Here is a 20,841-nt window from a genome sequence, read left to right on the forward strand (position 1 = left end):
TTTGTCTCAAATTGCATGCATGCATTTGGTTTATTCCTGACTTGAACTTTTTAAAATCATTTGCACTTTAAATTAGTTTTTTTTTCTGTGATTGCCTATAATCTTTACCCAATTGCTTTTTTGAGATGTTCATTGATATGAATCCAGAGATCAACCTTTGTTTGTCCTATACATCCAATATTCCCATACCCCTCTGGTCATGTATTTCATGTAGCGTATGGTGTGCCAGTGTGGTGGGGGTGGGGTGGGGAGAAGAGGGAAGGTTTACAGTACATTTTCAATCCAGTAGTCATGTCCATCGCTCTTTGCCTAATGTAACAGCGAATACCAAGTTTATTTGTAACTGTGAGCAGTGTTCACTTCCGAAAACTGGTCTTTGCAAACTTCGTCCGCAGCTGCCTCTAGGTTTTATCAAGAGTCCTGCAGAGCAGCGGCCGCGGGGCTTGCTCCTTGGGGTTTGCCCTGCCCGGGCCCAACGCCACCCCGCCCTCCCCGCCGCGCCTCCCGGCGCGCGTCGGTGCCCGGCCCCAGTCTGCGCCGCCGCGCCGCTCCGGAGCAGCCCGCCGTCACCGCGCGTCCGGGTGCGGGGAGGGAGCCGGCCCGGTGGGCGGCGTGGAGCGTGCGAACCCGGACCTGGGAGCATCCGCGCGGGCCACCCGGGCCCAGCAGCGCGGGGCTGGGAAACTTCTGCGGGCACCAGACGGGAGCTCTGAGCAAGGCCCGAGAAGGAAAGGTAAGAAGGGGAACGTGGGACCGCGGCGACCGCTGCTGCCCCGAGCTGTTCGCAGCCCGGCACCTCGCAGCGCGTGGGACAACTTTGCCTGCGCGGCTTCGGCCCTGGCCCCGCCCCGAGACCTGGACAGCGAGGCCGCTGACCCCGGGAGCCTGAGCTTCGCCGCCCGGTGTGCGGAGCTGCCCGCGCTGCCGCCCGGCCCCACTGAGGCCAACTGGGAGCCCAGAGTCGGGGCGGCGCCGCGCAGCTCGGCGACTGCGGGGCGAATCCACCACCCCGGATCCTATTGGCCCGACTTTTGCCCCAGGCGTCTTTGGAGTCCCAAGAGAAAAGGCCGGGTTTTTAAGCAAGGAAAGCTGGTCCAAGGGGACCCCACAGTCTTATGTTTCGCCTTGGGGAAGTCGTGCAGTGACTGGGAGTTTCCTGTCCCTCGTCTGTTATGACCATGACCAGGGTAGGAGCGTACTGATTTGGGGCAAGCCAAAGCTGCCTCATCAAAGGGGACACTGGCCGGTTTTCTCTACTTGGGGATCCCCCTGACAAAATAAGGAAGGGAGGGAGGGAGGAAAGAAATGTGAAAACCAATGAATTAATCTGTGTTAAGGGTCTGTATTTTAGGAAAAGATTAAAGGCACAAAATCAAAATGCAGTAACAGTGCTATGGCAAAAAGAAATGTTTTAGCCAGGCGTAAACATTTATTTAAATTTAAAAAAAAAAGTAAAAAAAATCGAAATTCAATAATAAGTGGAAAAATATAATTAGAAGCCCACTTTTGAACATAAGTTAATTTGATTTACTAACTTTTAGAATGTGACTATCTTCCTTCCCAACTTTTTACTGTAACTCTTGCAGTTAGGTATTTTGAATTTGCAGGCTTACACATTGTAGTGGGTTTTATCGCTGCCTTAAAATATTTTTGCTCTGCGTTCATACTGAGGTTTGGTGGCTCTTTTCTTTTCTGTTATTTTTTATCCCAGGGACTGTTCCACATATATACCCCTGGTGTGGCAGTACAGTAGCTTGGCATTCTTCTCTGTGGCAACAGAAAACCAAACAAGAACTGCGTGGAAACAAAGTATAAACAAAACAAAAATTGGACCTCTTTCCACATTTGCAAAATGAGGAAGTCTTGCTGATCCCAGATGAATTTTAAGTCTTTTTTTTTTCTATCCCAAATTCTCTTGGGATACTGACATTAATGGAACTTGAGAGTAAGACATTATCCGTCATAAACTTTTATACATATATGCTGAGAGAAACAGTTGAGTTTCTTTCATCTAATCAGCCTCTCAAAAAAGCTGAATCATTGTGTAACCTATGCTTCTAAATGGTGATATTCTATGCTATTAAATAAAAATGTGTCATGGGAAACAAAAATCCCGTGCTTCTTACCACAAGACTGACTAACAGAGCTGACACACTGGAGCATTCACGTCTGCTTACTTTGTAGTAGTCTGCAGGAAAAATCAAAAATAGTTATGAAACATGCTGGTTTATATGAGCATAGCAACACGTAAGCAACCTCACAGTCAGGAAGTTTCAAAACTGCTTTGGAAAAATACCCACGATCGGTTTACAAGCCTGCAAGTTGCAATTGAAATTGTTTTTTGCAATTATAGTGATTGGTCAGTTGGGATTATGATTTATAGAGAGTATATAAGAATTTACAAAAGTATATTGAATTATTGAATAGATTTTTATAGGGGGAAATATTTCTTTTATCTAAGGAAAATGTCTTAAAGTGAAAAGTATAACAAGTATTTCTAAATTAAATAGCCAAACGTTTCTAACTTAAAGTCCCCGTAGTAATGTTGGATTGCCCTCAAGCCCAGAGAATTAGGGACTAATTTTTGGAGACCCAAAGTGAGACATCAGAATAATAACCCCTAGTGAATCTCACACGCACTCTGAAATTGAGGGGTGGGAGAGTTTAAGTTAATGAGAGATAAGCAACTGACCAAGCCTACAGAAGAATCTTCATCTCTCCGAGCCTCGTTCTCCACTCGGAACAATGCTGAGGACACTACAACAATTAGGTTGCGGAGATGCCGTGATGCCTAAATGGGCAGGTGTGTGAAACGCCCAGTGCCTGGCATGTGGTACGAGCACAGCCAGTCCTAGTTCCCCCTGTCCTCCTGAGGAGGTGTTTGTTTAGTGACCAAACAAATGGTAAGATAAACAGGTTACAGTTTTTACTTTTACTTTAAAAAAAACTCTGGCAAAATGTTCATAATTATTGAATCCGGGTAATGGGTATGTGGGGATTTACTATGTACTATATTTTCTGGTTTTGTACTTGCTTAAAATTATTCATCAGACATAATTAAGTGTGGTTCTGAAAAAAACACATTATAAGATACATTTCTAATCTTACATTTCATTTTAAATTGCAACTTTTAAAATTACTCCGTAGACTGGAAGGATAAACGCAAGTATACTTACTTATACAGGGAGTGGTGGTCGGGGAATGGAACTGGAGGACAATCCATGGTGATCTTCGATTGTTTTTTGGAATTTTTTACTCTAAAATAGACCTAAAAATATGAGAATGTTGATGTTTGTGAATTCTGGTTGTTGAGCACATAGGTTCTTATTATATCCTTTCAAATCGTTGTATTTAAAAATATTTTCATTAATGTGAAATCACTGTATTGTTTTATAAAATTATAAAGAATGCAGATAACACAGATGCGCACTTGGAAAGTCAGAGTAGTACCCTAGCACCGCAATAGCACCCTTAACATTAGGTACAGACCATTTGTGTGTCTTTCTTCGCATACATACAAACAGAAGAGGACAAGTGCATTAATATGCAATGTGATACTCCAGAGGCACATAAAATATTTGGGGTTTCTTTGTTTTTGATCTTTGATCAAAGTTCTAAATAACAATCTTGCATTTTGATTTTTTTAAGACTTTAGACCGTAGTTCAAAATATAGCAATTATTTAAACTTAGTATGCAACAACTGACTTTACATGTTTTAAGTAGCTTACATTTATTTGTACCTAAGAAGTATTTTTTAGCTATTTAAACTACACCTCATCAATTTGAAACTGGGCTTGGTGTCACCATTTGAATTTCACTAAAATGCAAGGGCCATGAGAGCAGGGATTCATTGAATTATTGCATATATTAATAACATTTTCCTGGCTATTTGAAAGTTAATGATACAGTCAGTTATGCTTTAATGCTTGTTTCTAAAACAAGCATAATTCTAATGCAACTGAAATATTAAGGAACAATTTGAGCATAACGTGAATTTTGCAGTTACTTAGTACTACTGACTCAGCAGAAACACCAGGTGAACACATTAAACTGCAATCAGCTGACCTGAGCCATGTAGGAATACACAAAAAAGCAAATGTACACACACCTCAAATGTCTACCACCTACCTGGGCTTGCCACACGTTATCCTGAAAGACTGTGTTTTGCTGTGCTTTGGCACTTGTGAACTTTCCTATATAAAAACAGTTATTCAGCATCCCGAGAATGCCTAAACATCTGGGTTCAAAAGTGCCAAAGAGCGCATGACAAGGGAAAACTTCAATACTGAAGAGAAACTTGAGATAAACATTTTTAAAGAGCCATAAGAATACGTGATATTTCCTGAGCTGCAGGAATAAGGGAATGACCCACAATGTGGGTCATGAGAGGCAATGACGCAAAAATAAAAGAAACATCTATGGCTGGAGTAACTTCAGGCTCTGCAAACTCAATAACAACAAGGCTGAAAGAAATCGAAGAAATGAAGAGACCGTTGAGCATGTGGATTGAGCACCAAACAGTGAGCGATCTTTCTCACAATCAAAGAGAAAGCTTCTGTCTCTGCATAAACGCCTTGAAAGAAATCAACACGCCCTGCAGAAGTGCTCTTTTTAGCTTTAGTAGTGGCTGGTTTGGTGATTTCAAACACCACTGACCCTGGTGTGTGGTTCACCTGGTTATTTAGCCAGAAAAAAAAAAAAACTAGAAAAGATTATAGACAATTAGCTAGTACCCATGAACTTGTTAGATGTGTTTGCCAGGAAGGAACGTGAGAACCTTAACTAATGTAAGCACAGAAAAAGCGAGTTAATTTGGTGAATGTAGGTCACTTGGAGAAGAGGGAAAGAAAGGTGTCCACCCTTGACTCATATCAAGCAAAAGTTGTTTAATGTATCCATTAAATCCACTTGAATCCATTTCTCTTGGCATCTTTCATCAGGAACCTCTGGTGAGGTTCCAACACAACAGCAGCTGATCCAAAGTGCATGGCTTCCTGCTAGCCCCTTTAGTCTTTTCCAGGACATGGAGAAGTCAGAAGAACTTGAAGCAGAGCACACGGATTGTTTACTTAAAGCAATCAAATGACAAGCTTGAGAAAGAGAGGTTTAGTGCTCTTTTTCCAAATTGAGAATTACAGTGTCAATGATTCAACATAGGTCCCACCCTTTTATCCCTCTGTTGCTTGAAAAATTGTGATGTCATAAGAAGACATTTAAATTCATTGAATCTCGATCTGAAGGGAGAGTACACAAGAAAGCTGTTGATTTATTCTAGTAAATCCATATTTAGATTTAAACTGTAAATGAAGCTGTATGGGTTGGTGGTTAAGAGAACAGGTGCTTGCATTTGCCTGCCTGGCAGTGAATCTGGGCTTTGCCATTTGTGTATCCTTAGGTAACCGACTTCATTCCCTATACCTCAGTTTTTCTCATCTGTACAATGGGGACAATAAAACTACCTAGTTCAACAATTTGTAAGGTTTAAATGACACAATAGTTTAGGGTTCTTAGAAACATGTTAAGTAAATGCTCAGTCAGTGTTAGATGCTGGTAGTAGTAGTAATAGTGGTATATGAGGGTTAAGAACATTGCATTTCCCATTGCTCAACTCATCTGAACTTGGTAGAGTCACACAATCCGAGAATTACAGAGCCATTTGTTCTGAGTACCTGTGGGCTGTCTTTTGCGTGTTAGTTTCTGGATGTGTCGGAAATGTCAAGTTTTTGCCCTATACACATGGCTCAGTTTTATAAAGAACTGACTAAGCTGAAAGTCCACCAAGGAGACACAGTATTCCAGGAATTTCAAAGATAATAAATTGGTGCTGTTTTAAGTGACTAAGTTTGTGGCAACAAACTTTGTAACAAACTACCACAAACTTAGTTACAAATGATATAACTATTCTGGAAGTTGTCTGTGTGTTTAAATGCTTAATGGATGGTGTTGGGGCCAAGTAAAAACTGTAAAGCGGTGCAGGGAACTACAGTGAATTTAAATGTGCTTGAAATTCCTAGGGCCTCTCTCAGTGTCTTGTTTTCCAGATACTACTGAAGAACCACTCCCACCTAACTGTCTTGGTCTAAGCCTAGCAAGGATTGAGTGTCTTCTCCATAGACCAGTATTCCAAGTTCATTATAAAATGTGGATCATTAGATTAATGGAAAGCCTCATGTGTAGTGAGTACTCATAATTGTGTGTGTATTCATTTTCTATTACTTTGTTACGAATTGCCACAAGCTCAGTCACTTAAAACAGCAGGTTATCATCTCATAGTTTTTGTGGGTCTGGAGTCCAGGCAGGGCTGACGTGGATCTGCTGCTCAGGGTCTTACAAGCCTGCAATTCAGGAGTCACCCACACCACCATGCTCCTCATTTGGAGTCCAAGCTCCTTTTCCAAGCTTTGAGGTGCTTCTCAGAATTCAGCTCCTCGTGGTTGTAGGGCTGAGGTTCCCCATTACCTTGGTAACTAGTGGTAGGGGACTTCTTTTAGTTCACAAAGGCTGCCTGTAATTCCTCGCCTTGTGGCCCCCATAGGAGGTTCACAATATGGTGTTTGCTTTCTTCCAGGTCGGTAGGAATATGTCTCTCTAATTTCCAATCCCTTTCCAGTCCTACAGTGGAGTCTTATATAACTTAACATAATCACGGGAGTGACTATTCCAGCACCATTTGCCATATAATGTTACCTAATCAAGGCAGCATCTGTCCCATTCACAGTCTCTGCACACTCAGGCAGACGGTATTACAGGGTATGCACATCAGTGGGGCAGGAATCTTGGGGACCATGTTAGACTTGAGAAAGTGAAAAATCATGCATGGCTGGAGATAATCAAATATGACTTTGGCTGAGATGTGAGGATCACAGCCTGTAGGCATGTTCTCTACTTTGCTCAAGTCTCAAAAGGAGCCAAGCTCTCATTGGTACGAGAAGGTCAAAGACACACTCCAGCCTAGGAGCCTTGTGGAGCATGAAGAGACTCATGTGTTATGTGAAAAGCAAGACTGGTGTGGACCCTGTGGGATCCAGAAAGTCACAATGAATCTGCAGTATAAAACTCAGGAGACTATCTGTCTAGGATTCCCAGTGTATTCCATGAGGTATCACCAGAAGATGAAAATGAGAAAGAAAAACCATGTAATATAATTGCTTGGAAAGTGGAATTGCAAGGCAAAAAGAAAAAGCAGGATAAAGGCCAAGAGCTATGACAGGGTTGGCCACCTACGTAGGCAGACACCAGATGGTGACATCTATGCTGTGGATAACATCTGACTGACTGGAACAAATGAATATTGTAGCCAATATCATTTACATTTATATCGACTTAATCTTAGATAATTCGCCCGCATTTATATACTTATACATTATACATATGCACCGTTTGCACAGCATCGTGCCAAGTCTTTTCACTTCCTCTTGGTGCTACTTGAAAGATTCTAGACCAACACAGCCTTAGAGAAATAAAACGCAAGGCACATACGCAATTTTAACTTTTCTAGTAGGAACATTAAAAATAAGAAATGGACAAAATTAACCTTAGTAATGTTTTGTTTAACCCAGTATTTCCAAAACATTATCATTTCAACATGAAATTAATATAGAAATTATTCATGACATGTTCTTTTCTTTGTACTAAGTCTTCAGAAGCCACCATGCCGAGCACACCTCGTGTGCAGATAATGTGCAGCCCGGGCACATTGCAGGTCCTCACAGCCACAGGCGGCTGGCGGTCCCTGTGTTGGACAGCACAGCGCTCCAGCATCATCAAAGGCTCCTGATCTTGAGTGCTTAATGTTGACTCTCATTTCTCACTGTACTTAACTTTCTAGATAACCTTGCCAACCCCAGTCTGTATTCATTGTTGTCTGGTATAATAGTGACTGTTAAAAGTGTCCATCCTGCCTCTTATCTTCTGCTGTGAATTTAGACTGAGGGCATCAGATTAGACGTGACTAAAGCTGAGCCCCCCTTTCTTCTGATTTCTGTCTGAACTTTGGGATCTCCTACAATTCCAGAAGGCCTTCCACCCTTCTTTGTTCCTCTGTCTCGGTGGAGAGGCTTCCTCTTTTGACTTCTTCCTCGCAGTCTAACTTTCCTTTCTTTTTAATCCAACACCCAAACCATTGATTCAGTCCTCTCTCACTTGGGCTTCCTGACTTATTAGCCTGCTTGTTCCAAAGCTATTCTGAACACGGAGCACTGCCATCCTAATCAGTCAGTGAGCATTTATTGAAGACTCGCTCTGTTCCAGACAGAGGGGAACACCACGCATGTACAGAATGGGAAAAAGTAGGTTTATAGTTGTTTTTATGGAAAATAATATAATCACTAATAAATAGTAATGCAACAATAAAAACTGTTTCACATACTCACAACTGTAGAACTACTTTTGCCCCACCCTGTATATCTATATACATACCAATCAATGAAGCTGGTATTTTAAAAATGTACATACTGTGTTCATTTCTTTAAAAAATTATTTATGTACAACTGAAGGAATAATCAAAATATGATATATAATTATAATACAATGCAAATATAACATACATTATGTATTTATATACTATATATTATATCCATCAAGATAACATAATATATAATGGAAGCATACAGAGATAAGAAAGGCCACAAAAACTCAGAGCCTAGAAGGTATACACTTCAGGCCACTGTGTCAAGGAAAGGCTAGTGCAAAATATACACAAACCTTGAATTTTCCTGGAATAATGAGTGGGTAGGAAGAAAAATGTCTTATTCCCCAAGGAAACATGGAAATGAGAGTCACAAGGAGCAAAAGTGCCTTTCTGACCCCCTAGAAATAAGGATTAAAATCCAGATCCTTTACAGAATGTTCTGACATCTCTCACCCCGCCCCCCTGTTCTGTCTTTTAGTTCAATACTTCTTAACCCTGAATGCACATCAAAATCCCTGGTAAGTTTGTGGGGGAAAAATGCTGGTGCCTTGGCCCCAACACAGGGCTTCACTAATTAGTTACGCCACCCTTGGAGTTGGCCCCAGTGACAAACCTGCTGTTCAGACCTGCAGTCTTCATTCCATTCTGCCACTCCACTTGGTGTTTTGACCCACATTTGGAAGAATCTTCTGTTCCACATAGAGTCGTGTTGTTTCAGGGCTAAAAGGACCTCATATTATTTTGTCCAATTTCTTCACCTTACCACTGAGGAAAGAGGTCTAGAAATAGAAAAATCACATATTTAGGGGTACAGTTGAGACCAGAGCCCTTCTCTTCAGTAGTAATGTGAAAGGGACCAAGTGCGTAGCAGTATGGTATGTTAGCCTTGGTATTACAGCCCAGGACAGACAATGAGAGAGCAAAGAGCAATGTGCTGAGTGATCGGCCTGGAAAGACAGCCCGGTAGTCAACAGGAGTGGTCAAAGCAGAGGCCCTGCAAACAAGCAATGAGGATTCACAGGCCATTCAAGAGCAACATAAAAATAATGGCTCTCAAACATCAATGTGCAGAAGAATCAACTGGGAGGTCATCAGAAATTCATCTTCCTGGGTCCCTTCTTGGCTCAGTAGTGCCAGGATGGAGCCAGGGAAGGGTATTTTTAACAGGCCACCCAGCTGACTCTGATGCAGGTGGTCTGAGGGCACCTGCTGGGAAGTTCTGAAGTCTAATCTAAGGTTTAGAAGACTGTTGGTGGTTTCCAATAACTGGCTTCTTGGCATCTGGAAAGTGAAGACTCAAGGGTGGGTTGGTTAAAGGTCTACAACTACCAATAATAGGAGGTCAGGACACAAGGCAGGGAAGAATAACAGAGATCACCCCAAAGGAATGAGTAAACTTAGGAATACTTAAAGATGGACAGCAGCCAAAAGGGACCATTTGTATTGCTGTCTTCAGTTGTAGTCCTCTGGGAGAAAAGAAACAGTTTTTAAAACTCTCTTCTCTGAATGGCTCGGCTCTGTCACATACAAGCAACAAGGACAGTTATGGTACTGCTGTTCCCTTAAAATTTTGCCAGGAGTTTTTAGTATGTATTTTCTCATTTGAATCTTCCGGGATTCTTTAGAGAGGATGGAATAGGTTACATTGCCTGTTTCACTGATAAACAGACATTCCTGAGCTGCTTTAAGTGGCAGGGAGGAAACTGAAGCCCAAGTTTTCTGAAACCTGGTACCGTGGAAGCAGCATGAAGTGGTTTAGATTGTGAACTTCAGGGTCAGGCAGACCTGCTTGGAATCTTAGTTCCGATCGTAACGATGTGACCTGAAACAATTTATCTACCTTCACTGAGTTCCTATCTTCTCATCTGCACGATGGATATAATAGTCCCTTCCTCATTGTGAAGGTTCTTGTGAAGGTTAAGTGAGATGACTTTTTAAATATGCCTGGCACATAGTTGCTGAGCAAGTACGTCTCCTCGAGGATAAACACAGAACCCAACTTTGGGTGAATGATTGTTTCACTTATGGAGCACATACCAAAGTTAGGATCTGATTCCAATTAATGAGAAGAATATTGATGGAATTTTGAACTTTTAGGTTGCTTAGCAACCACAACTTGCTCAATACCACCAGTTACCAAAGTTTTTAATCAGGTCAGTAATTCAGCTGCTTTACTTAAGGAGCTCAAGGTTGTAAGAAGCCAAAAGGATTCCCCTATGAATTTGGAGTTGTGCCAGACATTTCAAATAAGTGATGTCTCACTTCCTTAGTGTTTTTGTACTGAAGTATCTTGGATGTCAGGGTCTTCCCCACTTCTGTTCCCTAAGTGACAGAGATGTTAGACCGTCCATTAAACTGGGTCAAGACTGGGAACCCAGAGCCTCTCTGCCAGTGTATTCAATTGACAGCCATTGGGTGCCAGGGGTTAGAAATACAAAAACATTTCTCTTTGTCCATTAAGAATTTCAGATTCTAAGAGAGAAAATTAGTTGATGTTAAATAATTATAGGGCAAATCATTCCATGAGTGGCTTTCTATGCCTTCATCCCTGACAGTATTCTAAGCATTATAGATTGAACAGTACAAGTGGATATAGCAGGTCTTAAATATCCAGTGTCAGGGTCATTATTTTCTACCAGAATATCCCACTTTGGTCTCCCGACACATCAATATCGGATTGAGAGGCTTGAAAGGGGGCCTTGGCTGCTGGGGGGTGGTACTTGGAATTATTGTGTTTATTTACATTTACGTTTGCCTCCATCACTTGTATTACCATATGCTAACTTCTTTTGTAGGGAAGATTGATTTCATTGCTTAATACATCCATTGTGTCACTTTGGCATCCTAGTGTTTATTTACCCAAAAACATGACGTAAGGTCCACAAGCCTCTCACAGTTGGTTGATGAATCATGTTCAACATTCCTCTAGCACAGCTGGCACATGCCAAAGGGACACTCGTGCTCCTCACCTGCCCCTGTCACTTCCTTCCTCTTCTAATAAAGTGCATCTGTTTTGGCGACTGAATGAAAACACACCAAGTGGAGAAAGGCTGGGCGCAGAGTAATGTAATGAGGGCAGTGAGGCAGTATCAAGGATAGAAGATGGCTTGGTAGCAGCCTACTGAAACAGAAGCCAACTGGGAAAGACCTGAAGCACATTTCCTCTCGTGACCATAATGGGTCACACTCTGAGGGTATGCAACCCAGTATGTCCCCCAAGTCAAGATATTAAGGGGACAAGATAGCTATAAGCTCCCTTCTGAACTGCCACGGACAGTTTACATGGCCTTTCCCCATTAGGATCATTTTAACATTTTGTCAAGGGTTATAAATTTTTAAGGAAGTTCGAACCAAAGTTCAGAGCTCCACTAGCAGTGCTCTTTAATATTGGCATTAGAAGCTCTGTTTGGTGTCCTGAGGAAGTGATTCATGGAAAATGCCGTCGTTTTAAATGTAAAACAGCAGGGAGATTGACATTTGCAGTTTGGGATTTCCCAGTTCTCACTACCCATTGTATTTTTAAAAATTTTCTTTGAATATCCAGTAGTATATAATTTTGTGATTTATTTAAAAGATGAGAAGTTAAACACGTTCAGGGGCCAGTGTGCCTTGAATCTCATGGTCTCAGAGTGTTGGGAAGAGGCAATAATTCAGGAGAGGCAGACTGTTTGAAATGTATTTGAAAGCCAGTTGAGTAAAAACAATGTCACAGTAAGTTATAGGTCTATGTCATCATCATCATCATCATCATTATTATTATTATTGCTTCTTTTAATGATTCACCTGGTAGCATTCTTAAAGTCATTACTTGCTGAGCAAAGAACCCCTGTCCAGGGGAAGGATCAGGAACTTCAGCAGCAGCAGCATGTTTCTCTCTAGTTCTGCCCGTGGTTACACAGTTCCTTTTTTTCCAACTTCAGCTAAGTCATTTTCACCACTGTGTGTATATTTTTTTCCTGTGAAACAAAATCTGTGATACCTGATATTTTATTAACAGGTGTTCTGGAGATAATCTGTCTCAAAAATAACACTAAATATAGCACAGAAGTTCAAGGGTTTTGAATGTTAATTGTGAGAAGGAATCAGTCAAATGAGTGCTTCACAATGAAACATTTATTGTGAAGAAAACTGGTGGTAAATGACACATACCCTGCAGCTCTTCATCATGGTTAAAGATGTGACTCAGATCACATATGAGCATTTTTACCATATGGCTGAAAGGGTAGAGAATGTATGTGTAGGGAAACAAGTGGGTAACATTTTGACCATCTGGTAAATAAATATGCAAGTAGCAGGAATTTCAATGTTTATTTAGTTATAAGAATGTAACCTTTCATCTGAAATAGCCTCTAATATGGTAAAGTAGAACTGAATTTATATTTCTCAAATAATTTTTACCTAAGTCACTAAACATTTTACAGTCTACTATGTGCTCTTAAGATCTGACTTCGGTTATGTGTTCTTATGTTTATTTATTTATTTATTAGAACTCCACAAAGTGACTCATTTAAAGCATCATCCAGGAGAGGCCGCAGGATGGAACCCAGCGCACGGGCTCCTGTGCCGCCGTTCTGCTCTGTCACCGCCCCGTGGTCTGGGATAAAGTACATGGCCTCTCTGATTCAGATGTTGTCAAATAGTACCTCTCAAAGGGTGGGCCACAGAGGGCGATGGATTGATGCACAAAATCATGTGGGCACTTCATTCTAAATTCCAACACGTAGTACCCTGCCCCCCACCAACCATAGAAGGTTCTAAATCAGTATGTCTTGGAAACAATCTATGAATCTGCACTTTTAGTCACTGTCCCAAGTGATTCTGAAGTATATTGAGCTACTGTTATGGAAACTAGCTGATTATAGCACTTACCTCCCTTGAAAAATATGTAGTTAGTTAATCGTAACAAATATGAAAATGTCTATTAATAATTTATTATTATCAATTAGTGTATTCTAAAAATATTCTTTCCTTATTCTAGAAATGTAACACTTGATAGCATTGGTGCTTAAAATATTACAACTTTATTGAAAATAGGAGTTTATCTCAGATAAGTAATGCTGGTGATTCATTAAATATATGTCTCAATTCTCCTTGTTTAATTAGATCCTTTTTGGGTGTTTTTGCACAGGAAACCACAAAATATTAGTGGACTGCATCTACATCAGGAGCCCAGATGAACGTACAGAAGCAGCATGGGATTCTTAGTTTTGCAAGATCTATACAATCCACACCCTTAATCACCGCAACTCGTGTCCAGGCTTTCTTTGGTTTTGTGAGGATTTAGCAAAACTTGGATGATGGAGAAGCAGAGGACTTAATTACTCACTTTGATATCATCTCACATCAACAGGAAAGCGAACCAGACGGTAATACAGCCATGGAAAGAAATTTAACTTTATGGAAGAACCTGATAGATGAACACCCCGTCTGCACGACCTGGAAGCAAGAGGCTGAAGGAGCCATTTATCATCTTGCCAGTATTCTATTTGTAGTAGGTTTCATGGGTGGCAGTGGATTCTTCGGACACCTTTATGTCTTCAGTTTGCTGGGGTTGGGTTTTCTCTGCTCTGCTGTCTGGGCTTGGGTAGATATCTGTGCAGCCGACATCTTTTCCTGGAACTTTGTACTCTTTATTATCTGCTTCATGCAGTTTGTTCATATTGCATATCAGGTGCGCAGCATAACCTTTGCCCGAGAATTCCAGCTGTTGTATAGCTCCCTTTTCCAGCCTCTGGGGACCTCTTTGCCTGTCTTCAGAACGATTGCTCTGAGCTCTGAAGTGGTCACTTTGGAAAAGGAGCACTGTTACGCCATGCAAGGGAAAACCTCCATTGATAAACTCTCTCTGCTTATTTCAGGAAGGTTTGTACTCGTGGTGCTTGAATGTCTTTCTTCTAGTTATTAGCTTCTCTTCCTTTCTGCTACATTTCTATCTCGGCGTAGTGTAGTCCTGTGTGCATTTAACACCCTGTGGTGTGGGAAAGCCCCTGACACACAAGTCATGCATGTAGGCATTCAGAGTACATGGTATTATTTGCCTGAAGCAAGAAATAATCTAGAGCCTTGATACTTCTTCTTAGAAATCAAATGTATGAATTGATTTATCTGGATATGCTGTGTGTTCCCAAGCTAATTACTGAAAGTTATGAGGATGATACCAGCTTGAATTAATATAATACTTATGCTGGCATACAAAATTTTGTTTTATTTTTTTAAGTATTTTTTAATTTTATTTAGTTATTTTTCCAAAATATTTTAAATAGATTCTCATAGTGCAGTCTTTTAAGTAATAGAGAACATTACATTTTGTAATGATCCACTCAGTAATTTCTGGCAATTGCCCATTTGCTAGAAGCAAGGTGGGTGCACCTCATTTTAGAGATAGATAGATAGATAGATAGATAGATAGATAGATAGATAAACCCTTGAACAACACAGAGGTAGGGACACTGGCCCCTGCACAGCCAAACATCCATGTATACATTTTGACTCCCCAGAAACTTTACCAATAGCCTGTTGTTGACCAGAAGCCTTACCCATCACTTAGTCAGTTAACACATGTTGCATGTTATATGCATTATATACTGTATTCTTTCTATTAAGTAAGATTGAGAAAAACTGTTATTAATAAACTGTTTTATTAAAAACTGTTATTAATAAAACTATAAGAAAGAAAAAATATATTTACACTATTTATTGAAAAAAATGCATATAAGTGGACTTGCACAGTTCAAACCTATGTTGTTCAATGGTCACTTTTATATAAATAAATAACATATATTATGTATATAATATATAGAATGGAAAGTTTGGGGGAGGAAACAATGTGATTATGTTTCTTTAAAGGTTAAGTATTTAATTTACAGAGGTATTTATAGTGGTAATCTTTTATGTACTTCAATGTTCTACCGAATTTAAGATCTGAGGGCACTGAAACTTTTTATGGAAGTATAGTACATGTGCATAAATGGGCACATATCACAAACAGACAGCTTGATGAATTTCCTGATGAATTCTGCCCAGTGTGCCAGAATTTTACCTGTGTGAGGAACATCAGTACATGAATCTTAGGGGAGATTTGTCACTTATTATAATGTATTAATTTAATATTTTTCCCTTCAAAATTTTTATAGCCACAAAGGTCATCAGAGGCCTGAAATATTGCTCCCTCCCCCTGCCCCCAAAATTATGTGTTGGCTTTCTCCTTCCTCATAAATGCTATTCTTTGTGTTTGGGTAGGATCAGAGTGACAGTTGATGGTGAATTTCTGCACTACATTTTCCCCTTCCAGTTCCTGGATTCTCCTGAATGGGACTCACTGAGACCCACGGAGGAAGGCACTTTTCAGGTAAGGGGTAACAGGTGCACGTGGTGAACCGGCCTCTTCCAGACAGATAAAAAAACACAGCAGCAGGTGACGGCGGAATAATTTATATTTAACTCTGGAATGTACTGTGTGGCATGCATGACTTCCCAAAGCTGCCTGACTCTGGCTGGTGAAGGTCACTTTATAGGTCCAGCAACAAGGAGAAGAATGGGTTTCATATGACATAAAGGAGTTCATGAGAAATAGTCTTGATTTTTTTTTTTGCTTAACTCCATATATTGGAATAAAAATATAATTCATTGAGATTTGACTGTACCCTAAACACTGCATGATGGTTTAAAAAACACCAAGAAAAAAATCGGCCCTTATTACAAAACAAGTGATTTTTTTTTTAATTTAAAATGCTGATGGTTTGAGACAAAATGCTAAGCCTCCTATCTATGTTCTGCTGCCCATGTCTGGTAGTTTTGAAGGATAATCAGTTCAGTAGGTTCAATCTGTTATAGTATATTCTGTTTCTGTATAATTAATACATGTACCATATGTGTATATTTACAAATACAAATTCATGTACATGTGAAGAACAGGTAAATAAAGTCTACTTTGTACTACTGAAACTGGATTAGGGTTAAATGTCCACAGTCCTCAGTACTGACTTGGAAATACTTCTCTAACATTAGCCAACTTTATATTTTAGTGTAAGGAGCTCTCGCTTCAGTGAAATGCAAAATATAGATATCGGAACTCAGAAAACAGATTTGAGATGGGCACAGTGTTGTGGCTGTTCATATTATATATTTTATATATAATCAATTTTGGAGGTCAGTGAGTTCTTTTAACCTTAAAAAAGCAGAAGGAAAATTTATTTAAAATTTGGGGCACAAAAAACGTGGCAGAACTTTTCTAGTTCCCTGATTCTTGTTCATATGTGGTTTTACTTATTTTTTTTTTTATTTTTTTAGGTAACCCTCACAGCAGAAACCGATTGCCGGTATGTGTCTTGGAGGAGAAAGAAATTGTATTTGCTCTTTGCTCAGCATCGCTACATCTCCCGCCTGTTTTCAGTTTTAATTGGCAGTGACATTGCAGATAAACTCTATGCCTTGAATGACAGGGTATACATAGGAAAAAGATACCACTACGATATTCGGTTACCCAACTTCTATCAACTTTCAAGTCCTCAAAAGCCCAGGTCACCCTTGATAAGACATTTTCAGAATTCCAAACAATATTGTGACAAATGACATTGAAGTCTGAAGTTTTGTAATTATAAAAAAAGACTCTCTTCATCCTTCCCCAAAATTAAATGGCAAAACAAAGAAAATTGGGCTCACTCATATTTTTATAAATCAAACTGAGAGGCAAGACACCATTGCCCGCTGTTTTACTCATCTCAACTTCTGCATTATGTATAAATTTTGCCAATTTTTCTGTGTTTCTCATTTGGCTAACTGGGGGGAGGATGAATATGGGCAGTTTGTCCTTTTCTGCATCAGAACTTCATTCTGGGAGAATGAAGTGGTGCATTCTCAGCTATTTCCTCAGGTTTATTCAAATCTGTTCTCTTGCCCCACTGAGTTAGCTGTTGCTTCCCTAGAAGCAGCCAGGGAGTGCTCTCGGCAGGAGAGTGGACGATGTGGAAGCACATCCGAGTTTCCAGAACTCACTCTCTGCTACAGCCTCTGATGAAAGCAAGATGGATTGTTGTGGTGGGCTGCAATTATTTATTTAAACGTGAAGTTACTTAATGTGACTAGAAAGCAGAATAAACATGAGATGATAATACGCCAGTCTTGAAGCCTATTCTGTTGCTACACATCATTCATTGACTTAATCTTTACAATAACATATTCTAAAAGAGGCATTTTGTGGAAAACAGAAATGCATAATAAATACTGAGTAAAAAGAATACCCGTAAAGAAATAGTAAAAATGTTGCACTGCATATTTATTTCACACACTTAGCTGAAAGAGCAAGCGTGAGTGGTTTGACTGGAGTGTGAAGGGTGCTTTGCAAATGCTCCCCCACCAAACAAATAAGGGAGTCTGCCTTCCAGACATTCTGGCAGCTTTGTAAAAAGAGAACTTTAAAAAGAGACCCTCAGTCACAGAATGGATCCCTATTTTTGGAAAACTGGTTTCTTCACTGTTGCACGCAGGCCATGTTCTTTCGTGGAAAGATATATCATCCTAAGTTTGACAAATGTGTACTGAGCAGCTACCACAGGTCCAGATGCTGATCTGGGCAGTGGGGATACATCAGGTAACTGACAGGTCCCATTCCTCACAGAGCTTACATTCTGGGGGTGAAAAAGACCAATAATAAATCAGAAAAACCTAGAGGTAGAAAGAGACAGTGCCACGGAAAACAACAGACGAGAGAAGATAGATAGGAAGGGGCACTGCCCTTTAATAGGATGGTTAAGGAAGGCCTGAATCAGAAGGTAATATTTGAGCAAAACCTGAAAGAGAAAAGGAACAATCCATGCAGATAAAGGGCAATCTGGGCAGAGAGGAGAGCAGGAGCAGCCGGAAGGCCAGCAAGGCTAGGGCAGAGTGGCTGCCCTTAGGGAGAGAAGGCAAAGATGTGATTTGGGGTAGATTGAGTAGGACCTCATAAGTCCTGGTAAAAACTGGGACTTTTATTCTGAGAGTGACCAGAAGCCACTGGAGAGTTTTAAATAGAAGAATGACATGATCTACCTAATCTTTAAGAAAATCATGTTAGCTAGCCTGCTGAGAATAGACTGGGGGAGGTGGGCAGGGAAGACAAGAGTGGACTTGGAAGGGAAGATCAGATCAGGAGCAAATGTGATATGCTAACTAGACACCGAAGTAAACAAATGAGTCTAGAGTTCAAGAGAAAGGTCTGGGCTAGAGATAAAGGTTGGGCAGCACTTCACAAAGAAATGATATTTAAAGCTATGAGATGAAATGGGATGGGATGAGATGGCCAAGGGAGTGAGTATAGATTCAGAAGAAAAATAGCCCCAGGACCTTCCCTCACGGTCTCCCATTGTTAAGAGGATAGAGAGATGGGAAAAGTCAGCAGGACTTGAGAAGGAGCAACTAGTGAAGTAGGAAGAAAATCCGAGGTCGGGAGTCCTTGAAGCCAAGTGAAAGCATGTTTCAAGGAGAAGGGAGTGATGGACTGTCTCCAATGTGGCTGACAAGGATTTGAAGTCTGAGGATAAACCACTGGGTTGAGCATAATGGAGGTCTGTAGTGAACTTGATAGGAGCAGTTTTAGTGGAGTCCTTGGGGACAAAAACTTGACTGAAGTAGGTTGAGGGGAAATGACAGGAAAGAATTTAAAGGAGCAAGTATAAGTAAGTTTTTCAAGGAGTTTTGTTGTGGAGGGAAATAGAAATGGACAGCAGCCTGAGCAGGGAACAAGGTCAAGAGAGAGGATGTTTTTGTTGTTGTTTCAAAGATAAGAGAAACAATGGCATATTGGTACACTAATGGGAGCTAATCAGAAGGGGTGAATTGCTGGAGTGATGACCTTGAACAGGTGAGTGATGATGAGATCCCTTCACCTTAAAGAGGAACATGGACAATGAATCATTAGTAAGGAGAGAGGTCAGAATACATGGGAGGACAGTTGCTGGTAAGTGAGAGATGAGGTGGGAACTTATGAAAGTTTGGTCATTACCACTTCTATTTTCTCAGTGACCTAAGAAGCGATGTCAGCAAGGGGGATGGGAAAGTATTGGGATTATATAAAGTGCATTACTTTTTCTGTGTGTTAGCCTCTGCCCTAAGTAGTACAACATGACAAAGTCTGAGTCATTAATCTGGATGAGCTACTGAGCTATTCAAGTTTGGCAAGAACTAAAGGAAAAGCTGGAGGGGGTTTTCTGTCTCCTGGACACATGTGGCCATCAAGAACGGCTCTCACAAGCAGACACAGTGGCTACTCTGCCTGGTGCAATTGAAGGCCCTTCAGGAAGCACTCACTGGCCTGTCAGGGGGCTTCACAAAGGCTTTGGGTGAAATTTATTTATTTGAGTCTTTAAGGCTTTGTGGTATTAAATATTAAAATAAAGTTCCCTACATAGAAGCCACACCTTAAATTAGTTACAGCTAATAGTTTAACAGGGGTTAATTACCAGATAGCTTTGTAACCATGAAAGTCAACCAAGGGACTTCCAGCCAAGATGGAGGCATAGGTAGGTACACTGTGCCTCCTCCCACAACCAAAAGAGGGACAACAATAGATTTAAAAACAAAAAACAGCCAGAACTGCCAGAAAATCAAACTGTATGGACATCCAACAACCAGGGAGTTAAAGAAGAAACATTCAACCAGACATGTAGGAGGAGTGGAGATGGGCAGCCCAGGAGGAGAGGACCCACGGCAAGGTGGCAACTCTTGGACCTGGTGAGCTGGTGGCTGGTGGACCAGGCAGTCCCACATTTGCATTTGGATAACCCAGGAGAAACAACTGGGGAACGAGACAGACCATGCAACCCAGGGTTTCAGCGCAGGGAAATAAAGCCTCGAAACCTCTGGCTGGAAAAATCTTTGGGAGCTGCAGTGGCAGGGAAACTCCCAGCCTCACAGGAGAGTTCATCTGGAGAGACCCACAGAAACCTAGAACATACACAAAGCCACCCCCCTGTCATCAGCACCAGAAGGGCCCAATTTGCTTGTGGGTAGCAGAGGAAGTGACTGAAAGCTGGCTGAGAGCCCAGCAAGCAGCATTGTTCTCTCTTGGACCCCTCAACCACATCCCACAATGCAAACAGGAGTTGTTCCGCCCTGGCAAATACCTAAGGCTCTGCCCCTTGCTATGTAACAGGTGAACCAAGACAAAAAATCAGGGCCCAAGTGAAAGAACAGATCAAAGCTAAGCAACAAAGAGATAGCCAGCCTATCAGATACACAGTTCAAAACACTGGTAATCAGGATGATCACAGAAATGGTTGAGTATGGTTGCAAGACAGAGAAGAGGGAAGGCCATAAAAGTAAATTAAAGGAAAATGCAGAGGGAAACAACAGTGACAGGAAGGAAACCAGGACTCCAATCAATGGTTTGGACCAGAAGGAAGAATTAAATATTCAATCAGAACAGAATGCAGAAACAAGAATTCACAAAAAT

General features: G+C 40.9%; 1 protein-coding gene across 1 annotated transcript; it reads left to right on the forward strand.

Moving 5' to 3' along the window:
• Positions 1-541: 541 nt before the first annotated feature.
• Positions 542-17,167, forward strand: POPDC3 (popeye domain containing 3). Its single transcript, XM_037158966.2, has 4 exons — positions 542-733; positions 13,540-14,273; positions 15,651-15,759; positions 16,701-17,167. Exons 2-4 carry the CDS (start codon positions 13,789-13,791, stop codon positions 16,980-16,982), a joined length of 876 nt encoding a protein of 291 aa, XP_037014861.1. The 5' UTR covers positions 542-733; positions 13,540-13,788; the 3' UTR covers positions 16,983-17,167.
• Positions 17,168-20,841: the final 3,674 nt, after the last annotated feature.

This window comes from Artibeus jamaicensis, unplaced genomic scaffold (genome assembly GCF_021234435.1).
Source record: "Artibeus jamaicensis isolate MK-2021 breed Jamaican fruit bat unplaced genomic scaffold, CSHL_Jam_final contig_387, whole genome shotgun sequence".
Classification (NCBI taxonomy): domain Eukaryota; kingdom Metazoa; phylum Chordata; class Mammalia; order Chiroptera; family Phyllostomidae; genus Artibeus; species Artibeus jamaicensis.